At 32.1% G+C, this 27,453-nt stretch overlaps 1 protein-coding gene across 1 annotated transcript in view; it reads left to right on the top strand.

Moving 5' to 3' along the window:
* The window catches only part of qvr (glycosylphosphatidylinositol-anchored protein quiver), a 44,223-nt gene extending 18,423 nt beyond the window's left edge, over positions 1 to 25,800 (top strand). The window contains exons 2-4 of the mRNA XM_089648196.1: positions 1,408 to 1,455; positions 8,490 to 8,636; positions 9,164 to 25,800. Coding sequence (XP_089504322.1) covers positions 1,408 to 1,455; positions 8,490 to 8,636; positions 9,164 to 9,438 — 470 coding nt within the window. The 3' untranslated portion in view covers positions 9,439 to 25,800. The remainder of the gene's footprint in view (positions 1 to 1,407; positions 1,456 to 8,489; positions 8,637 to 9,163) is intronic.
* The last annotated feature ends 1,653 nt before the right edge of the window (positions 25,801 to 27,453 follow it).

Below are 27,453 nucleotides of genomic sequence, written 5' to 3'. Positions count from 1 at the left end.
GGTGATATTATAATGCGAGATGCCTATTTACTGTCAGATTGATTTATTGACGAATCACAGTCAGCTTAACCCCCTTCGTTCTTCAACAGTTGATTTTACCCCTCGCCATTATCTTCTCGTCTATTAATTCCTATGTCTGTGGTTTCTACCATCATTTGGAGAAAGTAGAAAAAGTCGTAAAAAAATATTATCGGGCGCTTACATTGCTAACGCTGGCTAAACCTTATGAGATACATCAAAATAATGTACTACGGAATTGTATATCTTAAAAAGGCCTACAGAAAAGTCAGCCATTGTATATGTCTATCTCCTAAGGATAACCCCCAACAACGCCGGGTACACGGCAGCTGGTTATATTTATAATTTAAAAGTATCAGAATGCATAAAAGATAAGTCATCGTTATTTGAGTCCCTTAATTTTAGGTTAAGAGGTCCCTGTTCTCGGTCCTACAGCGTGTAACATCATTTTGGGTAAATGTTTTCATACAAAAATTAAATTTGGATATCAGGCCAAAATACCCATCCAAACTGAATCATTATTTTTTTAAAACAAAAAGGTTTCTAAAACTTGCATCATGCCGTGGTGTATTTTTTAAAACCATAATTATATATAGAACGAATAAGTATCAATTATTAAACCGTGCTGTGTTATTAAACAAGATAGTACAGGGTTTTCCAATAAGAGGTGTTATTTTGAATAGCCCGCTATTTCGGTAGATGTTACTTTTAAAGTTGTTATTTTTGACATTTGACAAATAAAAACTACGCCATTAATAAAATGGAACGATACACGCTTCAACAACGCATTGAAATGAATAAAATTCACTTGAGTGAATCAAATGCAAATCATCTTGAGTGATGAGGCCCATTTCCACCTCGGTGGCTTCGTCAACAAGCAAAATTGTCACATCTGGGGCTCGGAAAGCCCAAGAGTTATTGTTGAAAAGCCTATCTATCCTCAACGTGTGACTATTGTTGCAGTTTATGGTCCGGCGGAGTCATTGGACCTTACTTTTTCGAAAATGAGGCTGGAGCAACAGTTACGGTGAATGGATTGCGCTATCGAGAGATGATTAATGATTTTTCATGGCCGGAATTGAATGGTATTGATCTAGACAACTTTTACTTTCAACAAGACGGCTCTACGTGCCACACAAGCAACGAAACCATAGATCTTTTACGATTGAATATCAAAATAACACCTCTTATTGGAAAAACCTGTATAATATACTACTTATTTTAACTAAACACTGTAGGCTGTGTTCCTATATATCGGGGTGTTTGTATGAGTTGAATAATATGTTTGTATTATTTAGTGAAATGATGTGTGACCTTGTTTAACCCATATTGTCCATGTTTATGCACTGTGTGTCCACTAACCTAACCCGTGTTTGTGTGTCCTTGCAGTTTTACTGGCATTAACAACAGCGCCTCTAGCGGACGCGGAGTGTCAAAGTGAGTATAACCAAGTCATTCATTTCATCGAGATTATTTTGTGCACTGATGTCTTTTGGAAAAGTACCTACCTACAGTACCTACCCCATTTTTCAAACGGTTCCATGATAACTCTTCAATGTGACAATTCAACACACCTTTCAAAATTGATATGAAGTCATTAAAAGTGATGAAACATAAACTAGGTCAAATGGTTACCTATGTAACCTATTTTTTGTTTCATCACTTTTCATGACTCGATATCAATTTTTAAAGGTGTGTTGAATTGTAATTTTGATGAGTTATCCGGTCAACGTTTCAAACTTATGTCTTTGCATGATGATGATATTTTTTGGTACACACGAGATTTCTGGATTGTTCCCAGAAAGTCAAATGTAACATTGTCATAAAAAATGGCCATCAGCCTCATTTTGTTTTTTTGGTACACAAAAGATTTCTGGATGGTACCCAGAAAGTGACATGTAACATTGTCATCAAAAATTACCAAAGTAACATTGTAATCAAAAATGGCCATCAGCCCCATTTTGTTTATTTTTGGCACCTGTGATATTTCTGGGTGTTTCATAGTCAAATGTAACATTGTCATCAAAAATAGCCAACATCGCCATTTTCATATTTTTTGTGCACACTAGATTTCTGGGTGTTCACAGAAAATCCAACGTAATGCTGCGAAACGCTGATTGCGGTTGCTTCGTTCCTTTCCCATAATTTATGGCTCGGCTCGAGGAAATTTTCTCCTATTTATAAGCAGCTTTTCCATTATTTTCAAATATGGTCATCGGCGCCATTTTGTTTTTTTTGACATTTGAATTGTTCTCACTAAACATCGATTCTAGGTTTCTAATTCTAATTGTTATCAGTAGCTGACAAGCTTATATTATATATAAAGATACAATCATCAATCTAGTTGTGGTTTTTTGCTGATCACAATTTGTTCAAAAGCGGAAACGGACCTAGAACCAGCGTTTAATGGGGATGTTTCAAATGTCAAAATGGTTCCGAAAGAAATTATTTGAAAAAAAAAATTTTTTTTTTTTTCTTATTTCATGTTATTTATTTCCATCTAAAAAATTAATCAATTTGAATAAGCATCACAAAGATGACAAAGCAATCCCTTTAATCACCAATTATCCTTGTAATGAGAAAAATCGACAACTTGATAGACTATAACTCTTTGAAAATAAACACACAAAGATTTAACGCTGTAAATATTTACAGACCGAGTGCGCCTCTAACTTGCAAGTAGCTGTTGTTTATATATTTAGTGTTCAAATAAACACGGTTTTTGTTGTGCAGGGCAGTCCGAGCTCGAGTAAGACAGGGTCTGCGTTTAAAAAATACAAGGGTCGCACCCGGTACAATAAATAATACAGTAATCAACTAATGAACATGCCATTATCTGTAGAAGTAGGCAGAGAAGATGGACTACCATACAACTCTGTCTCGGCACGCATTCTTTGCTTCATTCGTATTCATATATCGTCCCACAGACACTTTTCTATTATTGTAACTCATGATCATGCCTTGTCTTGGGCATCTCAACTTTTTTTACCGTTCAATTACACTCTTTCCTACACTCATCCTCTTCACACGTCAAAACTATCTAAACATCAATTTCTTAATCTTATTCATTACGATTACATTAGCTTCGCATTCTTTCCATATTTGTAACACGGTCCATGACCAGATCAGTTCAGTTCCAGTCCAGACTCAATTCAGTCTCACGATATACCCCAATTAAGAATGCCGTAGTTCCACTAATTGTGGATAGTTCTGACTCTTGTGCGATATTCCACATTTAATAAATAATAACCAGACTTTTAATTTCCCAACGTTCCCTTTTCCATCCCCCATCACTCCCAACTTTTTTAATCACAATAAAGTTCCCTAAATTGGAGATGTTTAAGGACTCTTATGCAGCATATATGTAATTTTTTTGTTTGTTTATTTTTCTTCTTATTAAATCTGACCGCTTTTCTTTAGACAGGCCTGTCCTGGTGCATATACAGACCAGATGGCACAATGATTAAATTCTGAAGATAATTTACTGCCGCGAGTTCAATTAGCCTCAGTTTTGATGTTTTATGCAATCAATTAGGAAACAATGCCAAAACCTTCAAAGCATTTGCCTTTCTTTGGAAAGGCCTGTTCTGGTGCATACACCGACCAGTTGGCACGGTGATTAAATTCTGAATATAATTTACTGCCGCAGGTTCAATTAGGCCCAGTTTTGATGTTTTATTCAATCAATTGGGAAACAATGTCACAACCTTCATAGGATTTGGGGCACTTTTTATGTGAATTCAGATTTCATATTTAGCCAAATTCTATACATATTAATTTTCACATGAATAGCACTACATTAAATACATATATACCATCTTACTAATAAGATTCACACGCCCGTTCAACGTTGGTGTGGTAAAGTCGGTATATACATATATTAATATTTACACTACGTTTATAGTAAGGTCATTAAACTGTATTACTAACTAACATTCATAAAATAACAGATTTGTAGTGCTTATAAATACAAAACAATATGAAAGATTGCTTAGAATTAAAATATTGTATTGAGTTGAAAAGCACTAAAGATGGCCTATATTTTTTTGGGTTCAGACATTGCATCTCCTAAATCTATCATCCCAAAGATATTCCCCGGAGCTGGTCAAAAAGTGTTAGCTCGAATTCATGTTAAATATTTACTGGCTTTAAGTTATGACACAGGACTTACTAAGTTTAAAGTTTTATTTGAAATCTTATTTTCCGAAATAATCAATATTTTGTGGTCCACAGAAGTGATTTTTCGAATAAATATTGATTATTTCTTGTGATGTATGGTAATAAAGTTGAGTATTTAAGCGATATATGGCGCTAGTCATAAAGCTTACTCCAGAGTCTGACCGATGTCACTAGAGTGTAACAATTACTTGTGAGATGAGATTGACAGACAACAAGCTTCTCGAACCAGAGAATTACCAACCCTCGGGTAATGAACAGTGTAGCTAAATCCAGACATTATTTGTAAAGTAAATAAACACAATTATAAGTAGAACCTTTTACTTTTTAACAAAGAGTTCCCAACACTTAAATCTGCAACGTAAGGCAGATATAATATTTCTGAAAGTTTTAAAGATTTTCAAATGAAACGTCCTTTAATAATGTCTCATATTAAAGCCACTTATGCTAGTAATATAGTAAATATTTAACATGAAAATAGTGCTAAAACCATTTGACCTGCTAATTAGGTACATCTACATAAGTAGGGTTTACACATATTGTTTACTTTGCTTGTCTCACAAGGGATATCCGGTGTTGAGACAGGCAAGTTTATAAATATTTTATTTTAACATTTTAGGTACATTTTTTCTTTATTTTGCACTTGCTACTATTTTTTTGTTTTATTTTATACTAAATAATGTCTTTTTTATCTAACACTCAATGCCTGATGTTTTATAAATATTATGTTATTTTATTTATAGAGCGGAAACCGTTTACATGTAGTTCCCGTGAGCACTTAGGCCATAGGCCCATTATGCTATCTTCCATTTTGCCTCATTCCTTTAACAGTAATCCGGTCCCTTTAATAAAGTTCACCAGGGTTGTCAGTGGATATGTGGCTATGTCTTCTGGTTCTACAATGTGTCTTCCCAGGTATCTGAGCCTTGTTCCCAACAGAGCGGGACATTGGCACCAAAGGTGAATTGGAGTCTCTTCATCCTCTTCACATTTCTTGCATCTGTTGGTGTTTTCCACTTCAAACAACTGCATGTGTCTCCTGAGATAGTGTCCCGTTAGTAGTCCTACCAGTTCCCTCAGCGAGTTTCTGTCCATATCGAGTAGTTTCTTGGTTCGTCTAAGGTCTGGTCCTTTTATGAGTAATTTGGTTTGCCTCATTCCGGGTGCCCTTTCCCATTTTATAAATAGATTGATGTTCTCATTTTTATTTTTCTCCTAACGATATGGATTATTATTTGTTAAAAAATATTCCTAATAAATTTAATTATGTTAATCGGTTTTTATACTAATGTGGACACTTACAGATAAACGTAAAATAAGTTATAATCTACATTTTTATAGGTGGCATTAATTAAATTATTTTATTAAAATACACTTTCGCAAGTTATGCTATAAAATTTACTATTTATTGTAAATTAGGTATTAACAACATGTTCTATTAATTTTTATGCCATCTGCACTTTTAAAACTGGTTTATTTATTTTTTCCCCTTTCTTATATTATGTACCTCTAAATGGAAAATGATATGTACCATTTATTATGTTCATTTTTTAAGTTTGTGGTTATTTATTTTGTTGTTGTTTTAAAAATAAAAACCTTCTGTTGGCACGGTATAAATTCCACTAAGACCTGCTTATATTTAGCGATCGATGCATTAAATATTTCACACGTTTTGATAAGTTCACAAAGAAGTACTTGATGTAAATTAAAAATAAATTTAATATTCCAATTTTTCACCAAATATCAAAAGAATATCTATAATAATTATGGTATGTACCATAAAAGATATATACTTTTTATATTCAAGGTTTTCCAGACAGTTTTTCCAGACATCTCTGAGTTTTCGAAAAATTCCAGAGTGGGTTTTGCAACTCCACGATTCGATTATACAAAGGAGAATGGGTTTTTTTGTTGTTTGTTGACACTTAATCAATAGTAATATGTAGTTGATATTATACCACTGGATGGATCTTTTTACTAAGCAAAACGTCAGAACTTATCTCAAACATATGCCCTTTCGTAGTTATACAGTGTTGAAAGTGATATTCATAGTATAATGTTAGTTATCACTTTAAAAATAATTCCCAAAGGACATACATTTGAGATAAGCCTTAATAGTAAGCTAGGTTCTACTTAAAAATGCCTACTCATTTTTGTATCCCTAATATATTATAAGTGCCTGAAAACTTTGTCGTAGTCATCACCACAACTTGCTCAAGATACCACACGGCAGAACAGATGTTCTAGCACAGAATAGCATGACAAGAGGAATGGTGTTATTGAATGAAATTTCTAAAACAGCAGATATATTTAATTACCTTTTAAACAACCTTAAAACATTTTTTATAGGTCCCAAATCCCAAATGTTGAGAAAGTTAAAATAAGAAATCTTGTACTGTTAATGGATGGTTAACCTTTGAAATGCCGGGTTTAAATAATTGTAATAATATTTTTCTAAATTTTATTAAGGGGTGGGCCTAAAATTTCCCATTTTTCTTTATCGATAATTCTTTTTTATTGTTATGTCAATATAAAATTGTATGGATCCCTTAGTTCCTTTGTATATTGACAGTGAGATACAGATATACAAATTTAACTATGCAGGCGGCTAAAAGTAGTATAAATATTATATTTTTTGCCTCGGAAGTCCTAATATCTACAATTGTGAGGCCCACCACTGCACAAATGAGTTTGTATATATATTTATATTGTGAGAAAACCCTACTGACTGACCTCTGCAGACCACAGACGTGCCTAGGTGAGTGTCGGGAATATTATTTTAGTTAAAAGTTGGAAGTTTTGTTGTAATATTTTATGGGTACGCTTTATCCTGGTGGAATGAGAGTCAAATTGTAATTATTTGTACATGCACATTATAATACACCAAAGTGGTGTACACTGACAAAATTTTAACTGAACCCTTTCTGGCTAATTTTAACTCGAAGTCAGCGTAGGCAATCACATACAGGGTTTTCCAATAAGAGGTGTTATTTTGAATAGCCCGCTATTTCGGTAGATGTTACTTTTGAAGCTGTCATTTTTTGACATTTGACATGTAGAAACTACGCCATTAATAAAAATGGAACGATACACTCTTCAACAACGCATTGAAATTATTAAAATTCACTTGAATGAATCAAATGCAAATCATCTTGAGTGATGAGGCCCATTTCCACCTCGGTGGCTTCGTCAACAAGCAAAATTGTCGCATCTGGGGCTTGGAAAACCCAAGAGTTATTGTTGAAAAGCCTCTCTATCCTCAACGTGTGACTGTTTGGTGCGGTTTATGGTCCGGCGGAGTCATTGGACCTTACTTTTTCGAAAATGAGGCTGGAGCAACAGTTACGGTGAATGGATTGCGCTATCGAGAGATGATTAATGATTTTTTATGGCCGGAATTGGATGGTATTGATCTGGACAACGTTTAATTTCAACGAGACGGCGCTACGTGCCACACAAGCAACGAAAATATTGATCTTTTACGATTGAATATCAAAATAACACCTCTTATTGGAAAACCCTGTAGAAGTGGAAAGATTTGACAGTATGTATTTGGAAGCACTAGGTGAGCTGCTTTGTTAAAATTTTAACAATATTTGCAGCTGATTCAAAATGTATTCACTCTAGACAGAGCAGAATACACACTACTGCCATCATAGATATCAGATAGTTAAAAAATCTGAACATCTTAGAGAGTCATAGAGATGTGGCTACTACCTCTTGGAAACTTCCTGTCGGTCCAATTTCAATTCCTTACTCATGCAATCTGTTGTACTTATCTGAAAACAGCACGACTATTTACAATTGACTTAACAGAATCTTTTGAGAATCTCATTCTTATGGATTTAAACTGTCTAAACCTTCCCGTTATTAAAATAGAAAACTTCATTTTGCTCCCAAGATGACACGCCATTATTACAATGATATTTCGGTTGCTTACACGAACTGCAATAAGTACAACAAAAAAAACTCATCTGAAGTATTTGGAATTCTTTGAAACATATATCTGTGGCAGTTTTTTTTAAAATGAATGTTTATTTATTTAATATCAACAGTATAAATATACCATAAATATTAATTGCATGTCACAGTATATGCGAGCATAATTAATGTTAATGAGATAGTTTACAATTAAAGCTTGCATTGTGCAATACCGAGATGTTAAATATTAAAGAAGCTGAGAAGTATCAGTTAGGTGAAATAGACTTAAGTGTGTTGCCAAATTGAGTACCTACTATGGATGACATATTGTAATGCGCTTGTAATAAAGGCTCGATGCCGCGTGTCTGTTTCAGCGCGGTCCATCTACTGCTACGAGTGCGACAGCTGGACGGACCTGCGCTGCAAGGACCCTTTTAACTACACGGCCCTGCCGCGCGATCAGCCGCCACTCATGACCTGCAACGGCTGCTGCGTCAAGATGGTCCGACACTCCAAGTCACGTAAGTATCCTATCTCCTCAAGCCTGTGTCACTATGTTGCCGCGGCGAGTGACAGGTTCTTCATGTAGCCACTAGTAAACAGTCACACAAAGGTATGGAAACTGCGGGAGGTAGTGGCGAGTGAAATGGCCAACAGTCTGTACTGATAAAAATTTGAGAAAACAACTATTTACCTTGCGAGGTGGCGCAACACGGCATAACACCCCCAAAATAAATCACTACAATTCATATATGTATACACTATAGTTCATTACTTATCATGTTACATACCTAGTTCAGAACTATTTTATCTTGTAAGCTATATACTGAATTCATAATTAAGTCTGTATTCAACTCCAATCTACCTTAATTTTGAAATTTGCCAATTTAAATTAATACATAAATTCACCTTCCCTCTCTCCTTAATTTGAAATAATGGCCTAGAACACCCTTGAACGGTGAAAGCCAGAAACATATGAAAAATTAAAATAAAAAATAAGTCCATTGTCACTTTGCAAACTAATAAGTGCGTTTGTGTTTGTTTGCAGCGTATGAATCAGTGCGCAGAACGTGCACGTCGCAGCTGCAGATAAACCTGTTCATGGTGGACCACGTGTGCATGATGGAAAGTTCGGGCACGGGCCATATGTGCTTCTGTGAGGAGGACATGTGCAACGGGGGGGGTGCGCCCCTGCTGCACTCGTTGTGTGTGCTGGCCGTCCTGTCGCACGCCCTGCTGCAGGGGGGGCAGCGCGGGCAGCGTGCGCTCGTGGCGGCCGTGGCCCTCGCCGCGCTGCTCACGCTAGCCTCTTCCGCCAGCTGAGGAGCCCCCGTGCGTGTCCACAACCCCCACGCCCCCTACACCCCGTGCACCTAATCTTATCTCCAAGCCAGGATTTGTTATCATTTCGTACGCGGCCCAGTGGCGTCGTGGAAGAATTCGTTGGCACGGAAACTGAGAGAGTCTCCTGAAGGCGGTGTTAGGCATTCAGTGATGTTCAATGCCGCTCAATAACACTCGGTGGCACTCGGTGACACTTCGGTGGCACTCAGTGAAACTTTGTGACATTCATCGGCATTAAATTACCCTCACTTACCTAATAATGCTCAGTAACACTAAGATACACATCAATGACGCTTAATGACACTCAGAGACACGTCAGTGATACTCGGTGACATTAGTGACGTTCAGTAACATTCAGTAACACTGCCTAAGAATATTTAGGAGGTCTCAGGAATACGTGCTAACTGAATTCCATAATTGCGTTTTAAATTTTTTTCGTAATTTCTTACGGTCAACACCAAATTGGGTCATTTAGTTCGATAGGTATCAACGAACATAGCAACTCTTGACAGAAACAAAGAAGCTGTTAAAAAGTTCATACTCGTATAAAGAAAACTGTTATAATTTTGTATTTACTCCTAAAATCGACTTGTGCATTACGATACAAAACGTTTTGTTTAAAATTGCTAAAACGCGTATTGTAATAATATTAACTTTATAATTTTAATTCGTAAAATGAGCCAGCGAAAAAAAACCTGAGAATGGAAATATTATCGTATCTGGCATTTTTTATTTCCGTTTAGAAGCATAAATTTTGTAATATTTCCAAGCTATCGCAAGAGTAAGTCTTTCCGTGTACTTATGAACCGAGTTTCCTTAATAGAATTAGATTAGTCAAAAGTGCCTTTAAACATAGCGAAAGTTATGTATGATTTTTTGGATTGCGTTAATGAGTGTCGAAGACATTTTTTCATTTAGTAGAGAATCATACAATTATAGATTAGACTAGTGATATTCAACGAGGATGGGAGAGTTTGTTGGCTTTGTACCGAGGCGGCGTTAAACGTTTAATATGAGAAAAGAAAACGTTAAAAATCCTGGTTTTTTGATAACTTTGTGTGTACAACGAAAATGTCCATTAGTCATATTACATTTGGCGCATCAAAAAGTGATACTGTTTTGGTTAATAAATAACCTAAATTAACACATTCTGAGACCTTCTGAAAGCAGAGTACCCCAGAGGGAGCAGCAGGAAAAGTTGATATTCTTTCACAATATGCAAATAAATTCAGAAATGTTCTATATCATATATCCATTCTTCTTATAAATTGTTTTAATTTAGGTTAAAATTTATTAATCGTGACAGTTCCACATCTTTAGTGCGCCATTTTTGTAAAAAAATCCTTAAACAGAAATCACCAATGTGTCACACCATTAGCTAAATACTAACTAAAGACCATACGCAACGTTTAGTGTCTCCCCGTCCGTTTCGGGGGGACGCTAATCTTACGGTGGTGTAAGTTTATGACGATGACGCGGAGGGAACACTGGGCCACACTAGAAAATACAATCAAGATTATTGAAAATGTCAAATAAAACAACAAATTATCCAGTTTCTTAGGATGTTATATCACAATATCAATTTTCCATATTATAGAAAAAAATGCAGATAGAATGTAATTTTAAAATTTAGTTTGAAGTTCTTGAAAGTATTTTGAAGTGTGGTCTATTTATTGTCGCCCGTCTGTAGATAGATTTTTTTTAAATTTAGAATCTTAGCTTTGCACTTGCGCATGCGTGATTTTTTTTATCAAATTATGAATTAATAAGTAAATAATTATTAAATTGGAAAGTGATTAGAAACTAAAAATTAATTTAAAAAATGCATGAAGTTTGGTTAGAGGCCTGCTAATGTTGCCATTACTTGCACAGAGTTTTGCCGCTGAAAAAAAATAATATAAAAGTACAGACAAAAAAAAATTTCCCTAAAAAGTGTTGCTACATATATGAATTATCACATTTTAAAGTTTGCTAGGCTGCTGAAAATCGTATATTCTCCACATTTTAAGTAAGTACCTACCTAACATAATTTGATAATATTTTAATAAGTCAATACTACCCTATTTAACCAATTTCTTTTTATCTTGCTGCTCTTTGTAAACATGGCAACATTACCACGTCCAATTGCCGTAGAAAAAAGTTTGGTATTATATTATATACGATATTAAATACTATACGATCTAGATAAAAAAATTTTAAACATTGAAATTAATAATTAATCAATATTGCAAATGAGATAGTGAAAAATGAAACACAAACTGAAAAAAGCCGCCGATTACAATAAATACATAAAAACTCTTTCCTCATTGCCAGTTTAAAAAAAGACGAACCACAAATAAAAAAGATTCAGAAATATTGTTTTTGGTCGTTTGAATGCAAGGTAGAAAGAACCTTTCTTTTAAATCATTTGACCAATTAAAAAAGAAACCATGTTCAGTCCAACAGAACATGCTTACATTTTGAACAAGATTAATGTAATTTTATTAACTAATAAATTTTAAAATTGAGAAAAGAACAGTAAAATCTTCTATTCTTTAAATGCAGTTTGCAAACTTGATTTTGTAGGTTGCGTCAAGTAATTCAGCAATCCAATAATAGGTATCGCAACCAGAGTTGACGCTCACAAACTAATAACACTGATGCATTTATTGCATACAGCATGTTTCAATCTTGTTATTCAACTTCAGAAAAGAAAATTTATCTAAAATTAAAATAGTTAATTAGATTGTTCTAATTAAATCAAAGTTTACACTTGTTTTCCCTTGCTATCTAATAACAATAAATAGGTGTGAGCAAGACAAAAGGCTGTTTCTCAATGATGTTTCATAAGGACAACACTGTCAACTGACAATCGGTATACATTTGCGTATGTAAGAACACATGTTTTTTTTTGGGTCAACTCTAATTGCGCGACTTTTGTATAATCACAATATTGCTTTGAAAAATTTTCAACTGAAATAATACAAATTGATTTTTTAAGTATTTATTCGTACGGCCATTTTGAATTTGTGTTTTGTGAATGATTTCTAAATATATTAATTATTAATTCAGGCAATCATTTGTAAGGAAAACGTGACCAAGATTAGATGATCTTATAATTTGTTGCTGTTTTAAAAATGTCACTTGGGGTGCCTCTCACCTAATTCCTGCATATATTTATCTCTACAATTCCTATTCAATTAAATTATATTTAAAAAAATACCGCATATAATTAAATTATTTGTTTGGAATCTCCAATTTACTTTGAAGAGTTTAGGTATTACTTACCTAATACCCTATAATAGAGACAATACCTCCAACTTCTGACATTTTCCATGCATTCTGATGTCAGTATGCTACATAGCGCCTCCTAGTGGCACGAATTTCCTCTGTTAGTTTTCTTTCACACATTTTAAATTTTATTTATTTTGCGTTAATAAATTACAGAAATCGATAATTAAAAAAATAAATATTAGGTAATCTATATTCGACCTTCAGCTATTTTGAACTCTTGGTTTGTATCAACAGTTATAAGCCTTTATAAGTTATAAGTCATTGCCTGGAAGGAAGGCCAATATGCTACACTTGCGCCTCCAGTGGCCAGCTTTGGGCAAATACTGCCAAAATTTGTTGATTTGGACGTATTGTTATTATTCTAAGGTATTTGTTTAAACTCACTCTCATCAGTTATACTTAGGTGGGGTTGTTTCAAAAACCATCATATTATATAGGCATCAAATCGACGATCATTGCCATTTTGTATATTTTGAGTTATCCCCATTAAATGGTAATTCACAGCCTATTCGAGCTAAACAAGCTGACCTAACAAATTGTATGTAATGCTTGACAGATGATCACAATTCTTTCAAAAGCTGAAGCCTAATGTGTATCAGTGTTTATCAGTTATTGCCAAATGTCAAAAATTCAAAATGGCGCTGAACGTCGATTTGATTGAAATCAAATGTGACGGAGTTTGAAATACTGAAACCTTAATACTTTTTACAACCCTTTGCGATTTCTGACAATGTAAAACATTTGTGATGCCCAAAAACAACATTTTGAAAACAGCAACAAAGTGTAGATAAATTTATGATTTCAATAAGAACTTAGGGAAGCGAATAAACTGTAGAATATTGAAAATATTGTGATAACTAGACATAATCTAGATCCTTAGAGCATGTTACTGATTTATTATTTATAGTTTATTATATTAGTTATTAAATTATTACTTTAAGGGAGATATTAAGGTATTATATTATTCATTAAAAGCCATGCATTTGCACCATAATATATATAAAGACGGAGGATAGGTAATATGTGACGATATTCCCAGAAGGAGCAAAGGGAATAAAGAGCTCATCTTAAATATCACAAACACAATAATATTATTAATTAATTGTAATTGAAACGCGTAATTACTTATATTATATTATTAGTGCGAAAAACTGATAACTACATACTCAATAATGATAATCTTCTCACAACGTTCTTACGTTCTTCTTACTTAACTAATTATTAGTTAATGTTGATATTTGTTACCAAAATACTAATCTCTTCTGATCGATACATTTATTTAAAGAAAACTGTTTTACCGACATTTTTAAATCATTAGAATTACTAAACTTCTTGAAGAAACAATAATAAAAATTAAAATCACATAACAGCTAGCCGCTAGTGAAATCAGGAACTACTCTTCATAATGTACCTGATATCACCGCCAATAGCTCGCAATGGTGAGAACATGCAGCTCCATTTTGAGGAGACTGTTTTATCGACACATTTTAAGTTTAATTTTTCATTCATAGATGGCAATACTCTTTCCTATAATTAACAAATTATTATCCTAATTTTTTATAAAATCTTTCCCAATATGGTTGTGAAAAAAGCAAATACCTTGAAAAAATATCAAAACTGTTGAATTTGTCTTGTTTCCAATATTGTTTACATTTTGTTAGTCCTTTAATGAATAATGTCGAATAAATTATTATCCTCATATTAATTATTTAGATTAGAAATTATTCTCTCTTCAAAACGCTATGAAAATATACTGCCAGATTTAATTAATTTATCGTAAGGAAAATAATAATATTACCTCATTCAGAATATCATTAAAAAGCAATGTTTTCATAATCTAAAGATATAAAATGTTATGCTATTGCGTTCTTATTATATTCATACATATCACCACTTCCTGTTCCGTAGGGTTAAGCAGACAATATAATGCTAAATTGCTTCTAAATCCTCCTCTTAAACTGTTCTCTTTTCATATTCAATTAGTTTTTATTTATCCTCACGTCACAAACAATGGTTGCATTCCATCTACCGTCCACAATTCAGATAAATAATGATTATTGTCACGACAATATCAGCTCATCTTAATGTAAAAAGCATTCAAAATTGCCATTAGTAAAAAATATAAACATGTAGATATTTATATTATTACGTAATATCCCAATTTAAAAAACGTTAGTACCTATTTTAAAAACGCCACCAACGTTGTGAAAATAAATTTATTAAAATTAAATTATTATTATTTTAAATAATAACTGGGCTTCCTTTCTTGAAGTTTATCACTTAGCCTCTAAGGCAAATAATAATATAAAAACTTTAATATCTAAATATTATATACATTTATTGCTTCTTTTAATATACATACATACAAAACTACACCTCCCTCTGCAATTACATAAACATTTTTGACAAGTCTTTAATTAAATTACATTTTCCTCTTCACATAATTACATACCTAGTTCTTATATTTCTGTGACTCGTTTCACAATATGAGCTTTCTCAGAGAATTGAAACTTTCCCCAATCTTGAGAAAACCAACTTCTTTTTATGAAGTTTGTACACTCTCCGGAAGTTCAAAAATGTAATCCATGATCCTTCACTGAAATCCATAATAAATTGTGTCAGTGTGATTGTGTTTTAAAGAATCAGGGTTGGCCCTGTGAAGGAGTAAAATTGGAGCAGTTCGCTCCAGGTGCCAATTTGCCGAGGAGCCAAAGTGCTGATAATAACTGACACTCAATACCGTGCCCTTGAAGTTTTTACTAGCGCCATTTGGCTCAGGGCGGCCTTGTAAAAAATAATCTAGTCTATGATTCTAATGTCTTTATACCTGGAAAGCTATACTTTTGCAGGATACCCAATGATAACCATATAAAATTAATATTGATAACCCTAATTGATTAAAGGGATTCTTTACTTTTTGAAATACTGTTTATTGTCAGAGGAGTAAGGTGAAAAATGGTAACATTGGGTGAGTGCTGCTTACACAGTTATGTAGAATGCATCAGCGCATCAATAAAAATTTATAATATAGAGTTTGAACAGGATTTGCAATATTGGACAATATCTATTCCACATTTTTAGGGAACTTTACTATTTTTTTTCTTACTATAAAACACCTTTTTTCAAAGATTCAATGAACATCGTAATATCGAAATTCAATGAGAAAACTCTACTTATGAAACTGAGTTTGTCTAATAATTTTTCACTTTTTCAATTCAGTCCACTTTGGAGTTCATAAATTCTACATAGCTCCAAAATAGTCGTAGATAGACTAAAAACTATACAATAAAACTGGAACCCATATTAATTATTCATCTGAACAAAAATTTAGGCTTCTTTCTAAATCTATAAAATTTTCAAATATCTTGCTACAACTTGGGGATTGGGGAAATATATTTCTAAATGTTAATCACTGCTTACCAAAGTGCAAACATTGATTATTAACTCATCTCCGACTAAAATCCAAGCCCCATTTAAATATTAAAGCAATAGATTATAATTTAATAATGAATATATTCCATAATACTACTTTAGTCTATTGATAACATTAAATTCATCCATTTTGAGCCTATTGTTAATATACTCTTGTTCTGATCAATCTCCGCTGGGGGACCTACCAAGGCACGCAAACTTCCACAACATTACCTAAGAAGAAACAGTTTCATTAACCTAACACATTTAGGTTAGGACTATCAACATCTTCGCGAAGTTGTCATTTATAGAACTGCAGTATTTATGGGACATAGATCTTATAAAAAACTATATTTATAACGAATATTGCTTTGTTTACCCTTTTTAAATACGCCCTCAGCATAAATCGACACATTCATCTATTATAAAATTTATCTGTGCTTATTTATATCTGAAAATAATATGGAAAACTCAAATATTACAAATTGAATAATTCTGCTAGTCAACTAATAATAACATTATTTATTTTAATAACAACTACCGTAATAATAATAAATAAGACTAGAAAAGGACCATTGAAATATTACGACCTACAATAAAAATCAAATGTTTCTTCTTCTTTAATAAATGATAATGCTACACAATAATACAAAATACTTAATTGATAAAAAAATATAATATTTCTTTTCAATAATATAATATATTTGCATTGTTGAATTTGGTTTAAAATTTCTTTTTGTATCAATTTTGAAAGAAGATTTTGCAAAACTATTGAATTTTTCGTATTTACTCTGTCAAATTTAAGTTCTTCTTTATAATGATTCAGTACAAATGTGTTAAGTAAGCGATTGCAACTTGAAAGGTTGCTCCAAGTTTAATATCGATGGCTTGAAGGCAAGACATTACATTCGTTTTGACGAAAACGAATAATATTTATGAACTAGACTCTACTATGAAGAAAACTAAATTAGTATACGTATTGAATCTTTAAATTCATAATTTTAAAGATATTTACGTACCTATTCCAACAAGTAAAAAATCATATTTTTCTAGAGATTCAAATATTAAAATATGTTTATCTCAAAATAAAGATTTGTGGAGATACAATAACTTGGCAATAATAAGTCAACCTTATGAAGATTTTATTTATTTTATTAATCTTCATTTATCGCATAATATCATTGTGCGTTCTAATAATTTACAATATTGATCATTGCCTTTGATGTGATTTTCTCATGAAAATGACGTTCACTATTTAAGTGATAAATTTTACATTAAACCATTATTCACCATTTCAATCATCTTGAAAGATGCAACATAAACACGGTTATTGTATTTGCACCAAAATGCACATAACACATTTGTGCAATTTGCCATTGATTAAAAAGTTACACAAACATTCTATTCTCTAATCTTGTAAAGTCTCATTACAATGGAATAGTTTTAATTCATCTTAAATATTTAAACAATTCAATTCAACAGTGCACACATATTAAATTAAATCCGTTATAATAATAATCGTCCCTCAAAGGTTTCGGAAACCTAACCGAAAATTATTTAATTTTTATTTATTGGTGTTTTACTCTACATGGAAAGTACATTTGAAATGCTCAATACAAATTATTTTAATAGTTATCGCAGGCAAAGTTGATACAAATACATTTGTCACACAGATACATTGCGCTTGCATACAGCATGTCTCAAACTTATTATTCGACTTCAGAAAAGAAAATTCCAAAAAAGTCCATTTATAATAAATAATAAAAAGAACACACTATAAATTATAATAAACTGTAAAAACCTTGCGAATATTGAAATGCAATGATTGTGCACCTACATTTTTGAAACTTTTTCGATAAAATCAATAATTTAACGTAAGCAAGACAAATGGCTGTTTCTCGGTGACGTTTGGCATGAACATCACTGACACAAATATATAAATATGCATGTACACAATACACACTATCCTAAGTGTGTGTTTGAATTACTCTTACATTGGAAGCCAAGTGAACTTTCAAATAAATAAAAATATCTTTCTGTCTATTGAAAGACAAATTAATTTCAAGATCATTCTATTTCAAATCATTTAACTGTAAAGCATAAAAATTCGTTATTTTTTACGTTGTATATTAAAATCTCACTTAAAAATCGTAAGCGGTGAGTTCTAGCGTTTTGATACATGCACAGCTTGTACTGTTTGTAATTTCCAGGTTAATGCAACTTTTAACTCGCGATTAAATTATTTCATTAAGGGGGTATTTCACTATCTCTGATTATGTTCTGACTAAGCACTAATCCGCGTATTAGTCATTTTTTCGTTTTCACTATATCTGAATAACGCTAACGCTCGGGTTAAAGTTCGATTTGACTAATCAGTGCTCGAACTTCACGTTAGGCGCTATTCCTCGAATCAAAGATGGCGTCAAAACATTCCGAGTTTGACAGCTGAGAAGTGAGTCGAATTTTGTTGAATGAATTTGAATGCTTGTATGATCCATCCTGAATTATTTGATTGTGTTCAAAATAAGAAACAATGTATTAATTCGACACGAATCTATCTAAAATGACCTGATAATCAACATAACATAACCAAACAAATGCACACTTCGCGGTGTGCGGACTGTGACGCATGACAGCCGTGGCAGTAGATGGAGTAACTGCAAACATTTTGCTATGTTGCCAGACTATTTCGAGTGTTATCTATCCGGAAGCTCGAAACAATGGTGAAACGGTCGCCGTTGAATAACGAAGTTATTCTGATCTTTAAAGCCAGCCAACGGATAGCTAGTCAGATATTTAGCCCGACATAGTGAAATACCCCCTAAGAGCAACATTGAAATATTTAACTGTCTGTCAAAATACAAAATAGACATATTGTTTTTTCCAAATTTTTCAACGTTGAAACTTGGACGAAGTCGGGTAGTTACTACTTAAAGAAAAATAAGGTTCAGAGCGAAGTAACGTAGACTTTGTTATAAACTTTTATTCTTTGTATGCGGTGTTGTGTTTTTACTGTTACTCTTGATGTATTTATTACAAATAGAAATTTCATAGGAAGCTTAAAAAAACGATACATTGGTTACTTATTTAAATGTTTTGTTTGATAAAATTATTATTTTATTTATTCAAAACTATTTGAGTTGAATAATCTTTGCGATTGTTTTATTATTGTTAAAGATGATTTTTTTGTACGACGTAAAAAAATAGTGTTAAAAGAAATTTGTATATATCCAAGTCAATAAAGAATAGATAACTATTTAAAGAATTGAAGACAGCCATTGTAGTTGAATCATCATTATTGAAGACGTTCATTACGGCATTTTTTAATACTTAGTGTGAATAGTGATAATTTTGATATATCATTATTATTATCAAATGAAATGACTTATTATTGAATTAGATTTGTTATGTAGGTTAAAATTTTATATTGGAAACTTAGCTTCTAGTTACATCAGACATCCACCATTATTTGTATTGTTTAAAATCATTTAACCTTTTGTGAATGTTTCCCTGGCCACAAATATTGAGAACTTGCCAATATATTATCTGAATAAGCGTCCTTTAAATATTAACGAAACCCAAATATGTCTCCTTGTTCCATATTAATACATGTATTATATTGTCACTCGGCTTTGAATTAAAATTCAACCATTCGAATATAGTAACATTACCGTTGCTACGAAATAGTTTCTCCCATTCCATTATCGACAGGTTAGGCTTCCCCTAGTGATCAAAGCCTACATAATATTTTGTTTTCCTGGTTTGAAGACGATTGATGGTGACGTAATTTTCGTTTTCATTCAAACAGTACAACTTTTGAATATAATCAAAAACATATGCGCAGTTTTTTTAGTTTTTAATTTCTAGGGCAACAGTCAGAAATGAAATCAAGAAGCCATTTTGTTTTTCATTCAAATGTCGGACGAAGCCGAGTAATAAAACCAATAATAATTATATTTAAATATCACGGGTATTTTTCAAGCTTTTCAGATTTGTTTGTGATTTCCAAATATTTATGGCCAGAGAAATATAATACTGATATTTTATTTTAAATGCTATTATATAATATACCAACAATTTATTTTTCAATTCAACATACTTATTTCACGTGTAACGTCATTATTACATTCTGAGATTTCTCACTTGACATAAAATAATCGTTTGTTTATTCTGAAACTTCTTCAAAACATTATAATTTTATTTTTAAACTAACAAAAGCATGTGATTGACTTAAATAACTGACAGGTAAATCATTTTAAAGAGATTCTTTTTTTTGTAGTGGTGTACAGGATGGATCGAAAAAACATTAAAAGTTCATTTTTAAATTGAACCGTCAGTATAAATTTAAATAGAATTGATAAACATCGCTACGCACCCAGCATCCTTGGGCAGTTGCGAGGTAAGAGGGAACTGCCGGCGGGTGTTCGGATCTAGTTCAAAAAACTTTTTTGAAACTTTCAATACTATCCATGCGCACAAATACATTAAAACTTGTCTTTTTTTAAATGATTTGCCTGTACCTAGTTAGGAGTCCATTTTTATTTGAGTGTTACCTAGATTGTTTTAAATCTGTTGTAGATCATCGAAAATTGTTGGTTGTTAAAAAAGAAACGTCGAAAATTCACAAAAAAATAATCAGAATGGTTAATGAATCAAGAATGTTTCTTTCAGGCGACTCTCAAACTTTATAAAATAATTACCATTTTTTTTTTAAATTCTTCAAATATAAAATTTGTCAAAGGGCATCCTATCCTATCTTATGAAAAGAATATTCAATATTTTTGTGATTTTTTTGGCAATTAATAATTTTTAATAGCGTCCCATTTTTCAGATAAGTTCAACTTATTTATTTTAATGTAAATCTAATTGAAACTCATTTATTAAACAGTGAATTTTAATTTAAAATGGACTTCTAACCTCTGATTTGTACATTGTAATAATACGTCATTAAAGTGAGCACTAGAAAATTGAAATAATCATTAATTTTTGTAAATTATTCAAATAGGTCTATTTTGTAGTGCTGGCTTTTTGGTTCGTAAAAAATGCTTAATTTCAATAGTTGGGATAAAAATTCAAGCTATTCCTATATGGGGTGTCCGGGGGTAAAGTACGCTAACTTTGGAAGGTGCTTCTACATGATGGTAGAAGTAAAAAAAAATTACTTATATTTTAATTATACAAAAATATTTTTCCATGGAAAAATATTTATTTTCCCATAAAAAAAAATCGGTTTTTTTACCTTTAAAACGTTGGAAAACTTTAAAACTTTACCCCAGGACACCCTGTATATCTGCATTCAAAGCCAAACTGAAGATCTATGTTAAAGCATCACTGATTAAGGAAATCTTGTATTTTTGCTTCCAACTATGTATCCAAATAACTCAACTTTAATAACATGTAACTATTTTAAAAAAACCTTAACCCATGTAAGCTCCACGCCCAGTGGCTTTTGAAGTATGTAATTTGTTTAGATCAAAGCATGAAACTGAGTCATTAGTTGCAGTAAACACTCATCACCATTTTGTAGTTTTTTTCACTCCATCTTAATCCGATACTCTGTTGGCCACTTTACGCACTGGGAAACATGCCGCCATGTTTCTAAAATGATCCATCACCCAACTTTGTCGCATGGTTTTAAAACAACGCATTCAATTGCAGATGTGTTGAACTTTTATGTAATGTTTAAACTGTTGGAGTAGCGTTGAACTTTTCTGTGGTGTTGACACTAATACTGCAGATCTGTTGAACTTTAATGTAAAGTTTACGCTAATGATGCCGATATGTTGAACTTTTCTGTAATGTTTATGCTGATATTGCAGATATGTTTAATTTTTCTGTAATCTTTACGCTAATTTTGCAGATGTTTTGAACTTTTCTGTAATGTTTGTATGCTAATGTTGCAGATGCGTTGAACTTTTCTGTAAAGTTTAAATAAATTTTAAACATATAAACACTGAACATTTCTGCAATTACACCAGTTTTACTTGTTCTTTTCTATAATGGTAGCACTAATTTTGCATAAATCTTAGGTAATTCTGTAATTTATGAATTAAGAAACAGAATGTTCAACATAACAAAAAATGTCTCTGTCACATCGTAATTACTTGCAGAATGAAAAGAATATTTGAAACATGGCTAGATGTGTAAGTAATTCAATAGATAGCGACATGATGGGAATCAAAATTTAATTAGTAATCTTTTCAACGAGTATTGGAACACTTAACGAGTTACGTAGTTCAAAAACCAAATATTCTCAACTTGTAGAAACAATTGCGTGGTGTATTTTTCTTAACAGATTATAAAGTTGCTAATAAACAAATAAATAAAACAGATTTACAAACAAACTTCATAAATCAATATATCTGATTCCACGAATCTTGCAAAGTAATGATTTATAAGGTTTTATAAAACTGATACAGATATTATTAAAATTAAGAACTTTTGATCTGTTAAAAAAAATGTACGAGATTATTTTATAATATTTAACGACAATAGTTGCTTGCACGTTTATTTTGATAAAGTTTAAGTATAGATTCTTGGCACATCTCCTAGTTACTAGTTACTGATTGACTATGACTCAAGCTTGCTTCACACTTTGGTCTGAATATAATTATTTATTAAAATTATTGGCTCTTTAACTATAAATAATATTATTATATTTTTACATTTTTCACTTTTTTTGTAACACGCCATGAAATTTTTAAATAAATAATATCACCGAAACTTGTATTATGCACTGATTTATTAACCCATCATTTGTTTACTTTTTTTTTAAACATTTAAAGAGTTACTAATTAATTTTTGATTCGCCTGTAGTTCATTAATTCCCTTAGAGCACGTGGCACATATTAACATGTTGAAATTATAACAAAATCATTCGCTGACACAAAACAAAACTAATAATTCTGCATACTTACCATTAAGACTGGCATCTTAACATCACACTTGAGTGTGTCTCCACGCCTCACTTAAGTGAATGAATACACTAATTGTGGCGTTGGGGTGCCGGCATACTATTTATCAAGTTTCTCTTTCTTCCTTTAGTATAGATTTACAATTCAGTAGAATTTCCTGGCAACTATTGAAATATTTCATTAAAGCAATAAATCTCCCATAGAGTCCATAGAAAAACTTGATGAAATTATGAAGATTCTTAATGAGTATGCAAATCAAAATTAAATGGTTCCCCAATCTTAATTCTTGAACTTGAACATTAATTTGTTCCAAATTCAATTACCTTCCGAAATCCCCCAATCTTTTCACAGCTTCAAAACAAAAATCTCATTAAAGTTGAGTTGCAATCTCTTGCAAAAGGACAGAGTTGAAGTTTCATGAAATCCTTTGAAAATCTATGAAAATAGCGAGCCACGAAGCACATGTCTGTCCAAAAGCGTAAAATGCCATTTCCCAAAATGGTAGCCATTGTGTCCTGTGTCCGACCCCTTTCTCATCGTACACTTTCTCCACCTGAACAAAGATTGAGAAGAAAAGAAAAGAAAATGGAAGAAGAAATTGACAGCACTAATCTACAATAAAATATCCAGATGTATATTCTATGAATATGACTTGGAGAGACAAAATGGAGCCCCATTAAGCCAACAACTTTAAATTGAAGACTTAAGTTTATTATTTTATTTTATTATATTTTATTTTTAACAATGGTAAATGATGATTTGTTTGTTGTTTTTGAAAATTGTAGAAATGTTTAAATTTTATATTTAGTCCGATTTCTGTATTATTTGTTGAATGTTTTGTGATAGATAAAAATGCAATATGGAAATTGCTCATTATTTTAAAAAACTTTAACGATGTTGTGTTAATTAAATTTGTGTAAGTGTTGGTTTATAGCTAGAACTATTAATAAATTTTAAATATATTCAAATTGTGAAAAAGTCTTCAAGACTCTTTCGAAATCTTTGCTTTTTTAAACTGCGAATGAAATTCCCCTAGAAGACTCTGCAATATTTTGAATTTGTTATTGTTGTAATAAATTGTGTTGGTTCTATAATTTGTATATTTTTAACAATGATATACGACAAAAGATTCCCTAATACTGAGACAAAATATGAAATTTGTAAGTCATAATAATATGTCATAAAATTTGGTAATTTTGGCTTGAGACTTTTGTATAATTCACTTATTTAGAATATTTTAATGTTCACGAAAATATAGCTCATCTCCAAATAATAATAATATTATTATAAAAAAGGGTTTGCACTTACGAGAAATAATAGAATATTGGCTTCCATTTTTATACCAAAAGTACATAATACATTTTAAGCATAATTTAACAAAATCTTTGCTAATAGGGTAAAGAGGAGTTTTTAGGTGACACAATTAAAATTTCATTTTAATATTGAATCAACAACTTGACCAGTAAAAGTGAAACTTGTCCGATGTTTGACCAGAAAACATGAAACAAGACAAATATTTGATCTTAAGATGTGAAACATTTGACTAGGTAATGTGAAATAAAGAATGTTAACCTACTACTTGTACCTCCATATCGCTGGTTATTCAATGTGTTCAAAGTTATACCTTACGTAAGTTTATATAAAAGCTCCAGATTCTAGAGTAAATCATTATTTAAGTAATGTTATAATTCGTATTAAGGCTTGTTTTTAACATTAATTAAATCGCTAGAACCTTTATAAACAATTTCTAACTGTAGGAGTGTGAAGAAGAAGACGATTTGTTACATTTTTAAGATACTTGAACAAATTCTGTTTGTGTGACATGTAATGATGTATTTCGAGGAGGATTACAATGTTTTAATGATTATACTTTTAGTTTAATGATTTTGAGACAGTAAATTACTGTTTCTCCATCATCAGGGTTAGTCGGATATGTTTGAAATCTTCTCGATGATTTATTTAACCTGTTTAAATGATATGTGGGTAATTTGTAACAGAACAAGAACGGTATTACATACATTTTAAAAAACAAGAGTTTATCTTTTGAACATTAAAATATACCCGCGCATCAAAAATTGAGCAGTAGAATAATAATATGTAATGACAGCATTTAAAATGTAACGAAGCAATCAAATTGTTTTCAAACGTATTATTGCACCGTTGGAAAATTCTCTCTTTGCTAAGTGCCTCTGGTTTCAATAGAACTATGTAATTAATTAATATGGGCAGGGACGGAACTAGGCTTTCCTTTAAATAAATAATTCTACTGTAAGATTTCATATTGGGCACCCTAAACATGACACCATTAATGTTAACGGCCTTAACGTTAGTGTACATATTAGTTAGTGTACATAGATAGGTTAACGTGACGGGGTCGAGGAATGGAGAAGATGTCGGCTTTGCAACATTTTGTGAACTCGCTACAAAAGGGCGCTTTTTTTTCTACTACGATAATAATAATACATAATTATTATGATTACATTTATTTGTTTGTATATTGTAGAATGTTAATCGAATAATACATTCTCCCATACGATTGTGCAGTTTTATTACTGAAGAATAAATCTGTGGCCTAATGTTTCATGTACCAAAGTTGATTTCTCTAGAATTGAGAAAAATGTCGAGTAACATATTATATTATATCTGTTTCACAACACTCGTCGAGTAAATGTCTGTTTTTACCGCAATGTTAATCTTATTACTCATATTAAGCCACAGAATTTATTTATTTATTTTTCATTTATGTTCATATTTTAGATAAATATAAAGTTGCAATGATTTGTTAAACATTTATTTTTTTATGAATATCAAAACAATACATGTACGCATTACAGCGAGTAAAACAAACTTCCCTTTTACTTTACAAGCTAATTATCATCGGCGCTACAACCCTCAAGTCCTGGAGCTGAAGAAAATGATTTCACTTCTGCTGTCACCCTCCGGTTCCTTATGCCCAAAGAGGTCTTGTCCTCCATACCGTCGAGCCACCTAGAACTTTTAATAAGCAACTTTAAAAAAATAATTTCCATCTTTGCAACAAATCTTGCCCAATGAAGCCGCCCCAGTATTATAAATCTTGATTTTGACGGATCATAAGTTGGTAAGGCTCCATAGTATGACTGAAGAATACATTTCTTTACTGAGGCATATTATGGTGACCAGGGGGCGGATCTAGGCAGTCAACAAATATAACAAAGGGATTGGGAGCCTTTTTCATGTGAAACTTAATTTTTGATTTGAGGCCAAATACCTATGGGCATGCTGAGTTTGGGAGCACATATTGAAAACCATAAACCCATATATATTATGTGTACCTACAGAGATATAAAATTGCGAATACAGCACATTAGTCCCGATTCCTCAATAATCTCGGAGCCTGTGGAATTATGGCATTCACAACAAGAGTAGGTAAGTGATGAGAGCGAAAGGAGTGAAACATTTGTTACAACTTTTAAGAAGACATGGAAAATCGCCGCAGACGAAATTTTTTGCATGTTATCCTCGATTGAGGCAGTGATGGAGAAGGAAGTGGAATATGTATTGTTACATTCTCAAAGATACAGAAAAAGTGCAGCAATTTTTTTTCTAAGTCGGAGGGCAAACTCAGTATCTCAACAATATTTAGATGGAAATCTTTCAGTATTTTATTTTTTTGTAACGGAAACTTTTAAAACATATCAGCTTATCCAGCTAGTAGCCGAGTGGCCAAATACGTCGGATTTCCACTCAGGCATCGCGAGTTCAATCTAATGGTAGCTAAGTCCTTCATCACTGCACAAACAACATTTTCTGTTAAAATAAAATTGTTAAATATTTTTTCTAGTCGGGGCCCCCTCCAAGTTTGGGGCCCCATGGAACATTTGATATATTAATTTCCGAGTCCTGTGACTTCAATGTGTAGCATTTTCACAGCATCCCCAAAGCTGAAATCTTATGCCTTAACCCTTTTAGTGCCATTGTTTTTTACTCATATATATATACTTAGAAATGCCAAAGGAATCTTTTGTTTTTGATGTCATTTACACTTATCTCGAAAAAATTTTCCAATTTTAATAATTGTTTCGGCATTTTCTTAATAAAAACTTGTACAAGGATAACAAAATACAAATAAAATTATGGAAATACATATAGTGAACCAAAATTATAACAAAAGCTGGAATATAAAAGTTAACATGCGTGGTTTCCTGCACAGACTCCATGGAGCCCCTTCCTACAGCAGGCACAAATCAAGTTGCTCCTCTTCACAGTGCTGTAATCCTTGCTGCTGCACCGGTGTTACCGCACCACAATGTCACTCCCACTATCACTTTCTTCACAACTTGAAGAACGTTCATTTTCACTCAAACTATTTTCGTATCCCGACATTTTGGGTTAAAAATTGCCTTTTTCTAAATCG

This window comes from Hesperophylax consimilis, chromosome 27 (assembly GCF_061612785.1).
Source record: "Hesperophylax consimilis isolate HC1 chromosome 27, BYU_Hcon_1.0, whole genome shotgun sequence".
NCBI lineage: Eukaryota > Metazoa > Arthropoda > Insecta > Trichoptera > Limnephilidae > Hesperophylax > Hesperophylax consimilis.
This window is presented reverse-complemented; position numbering and strand designations above follow the sequence as displayed.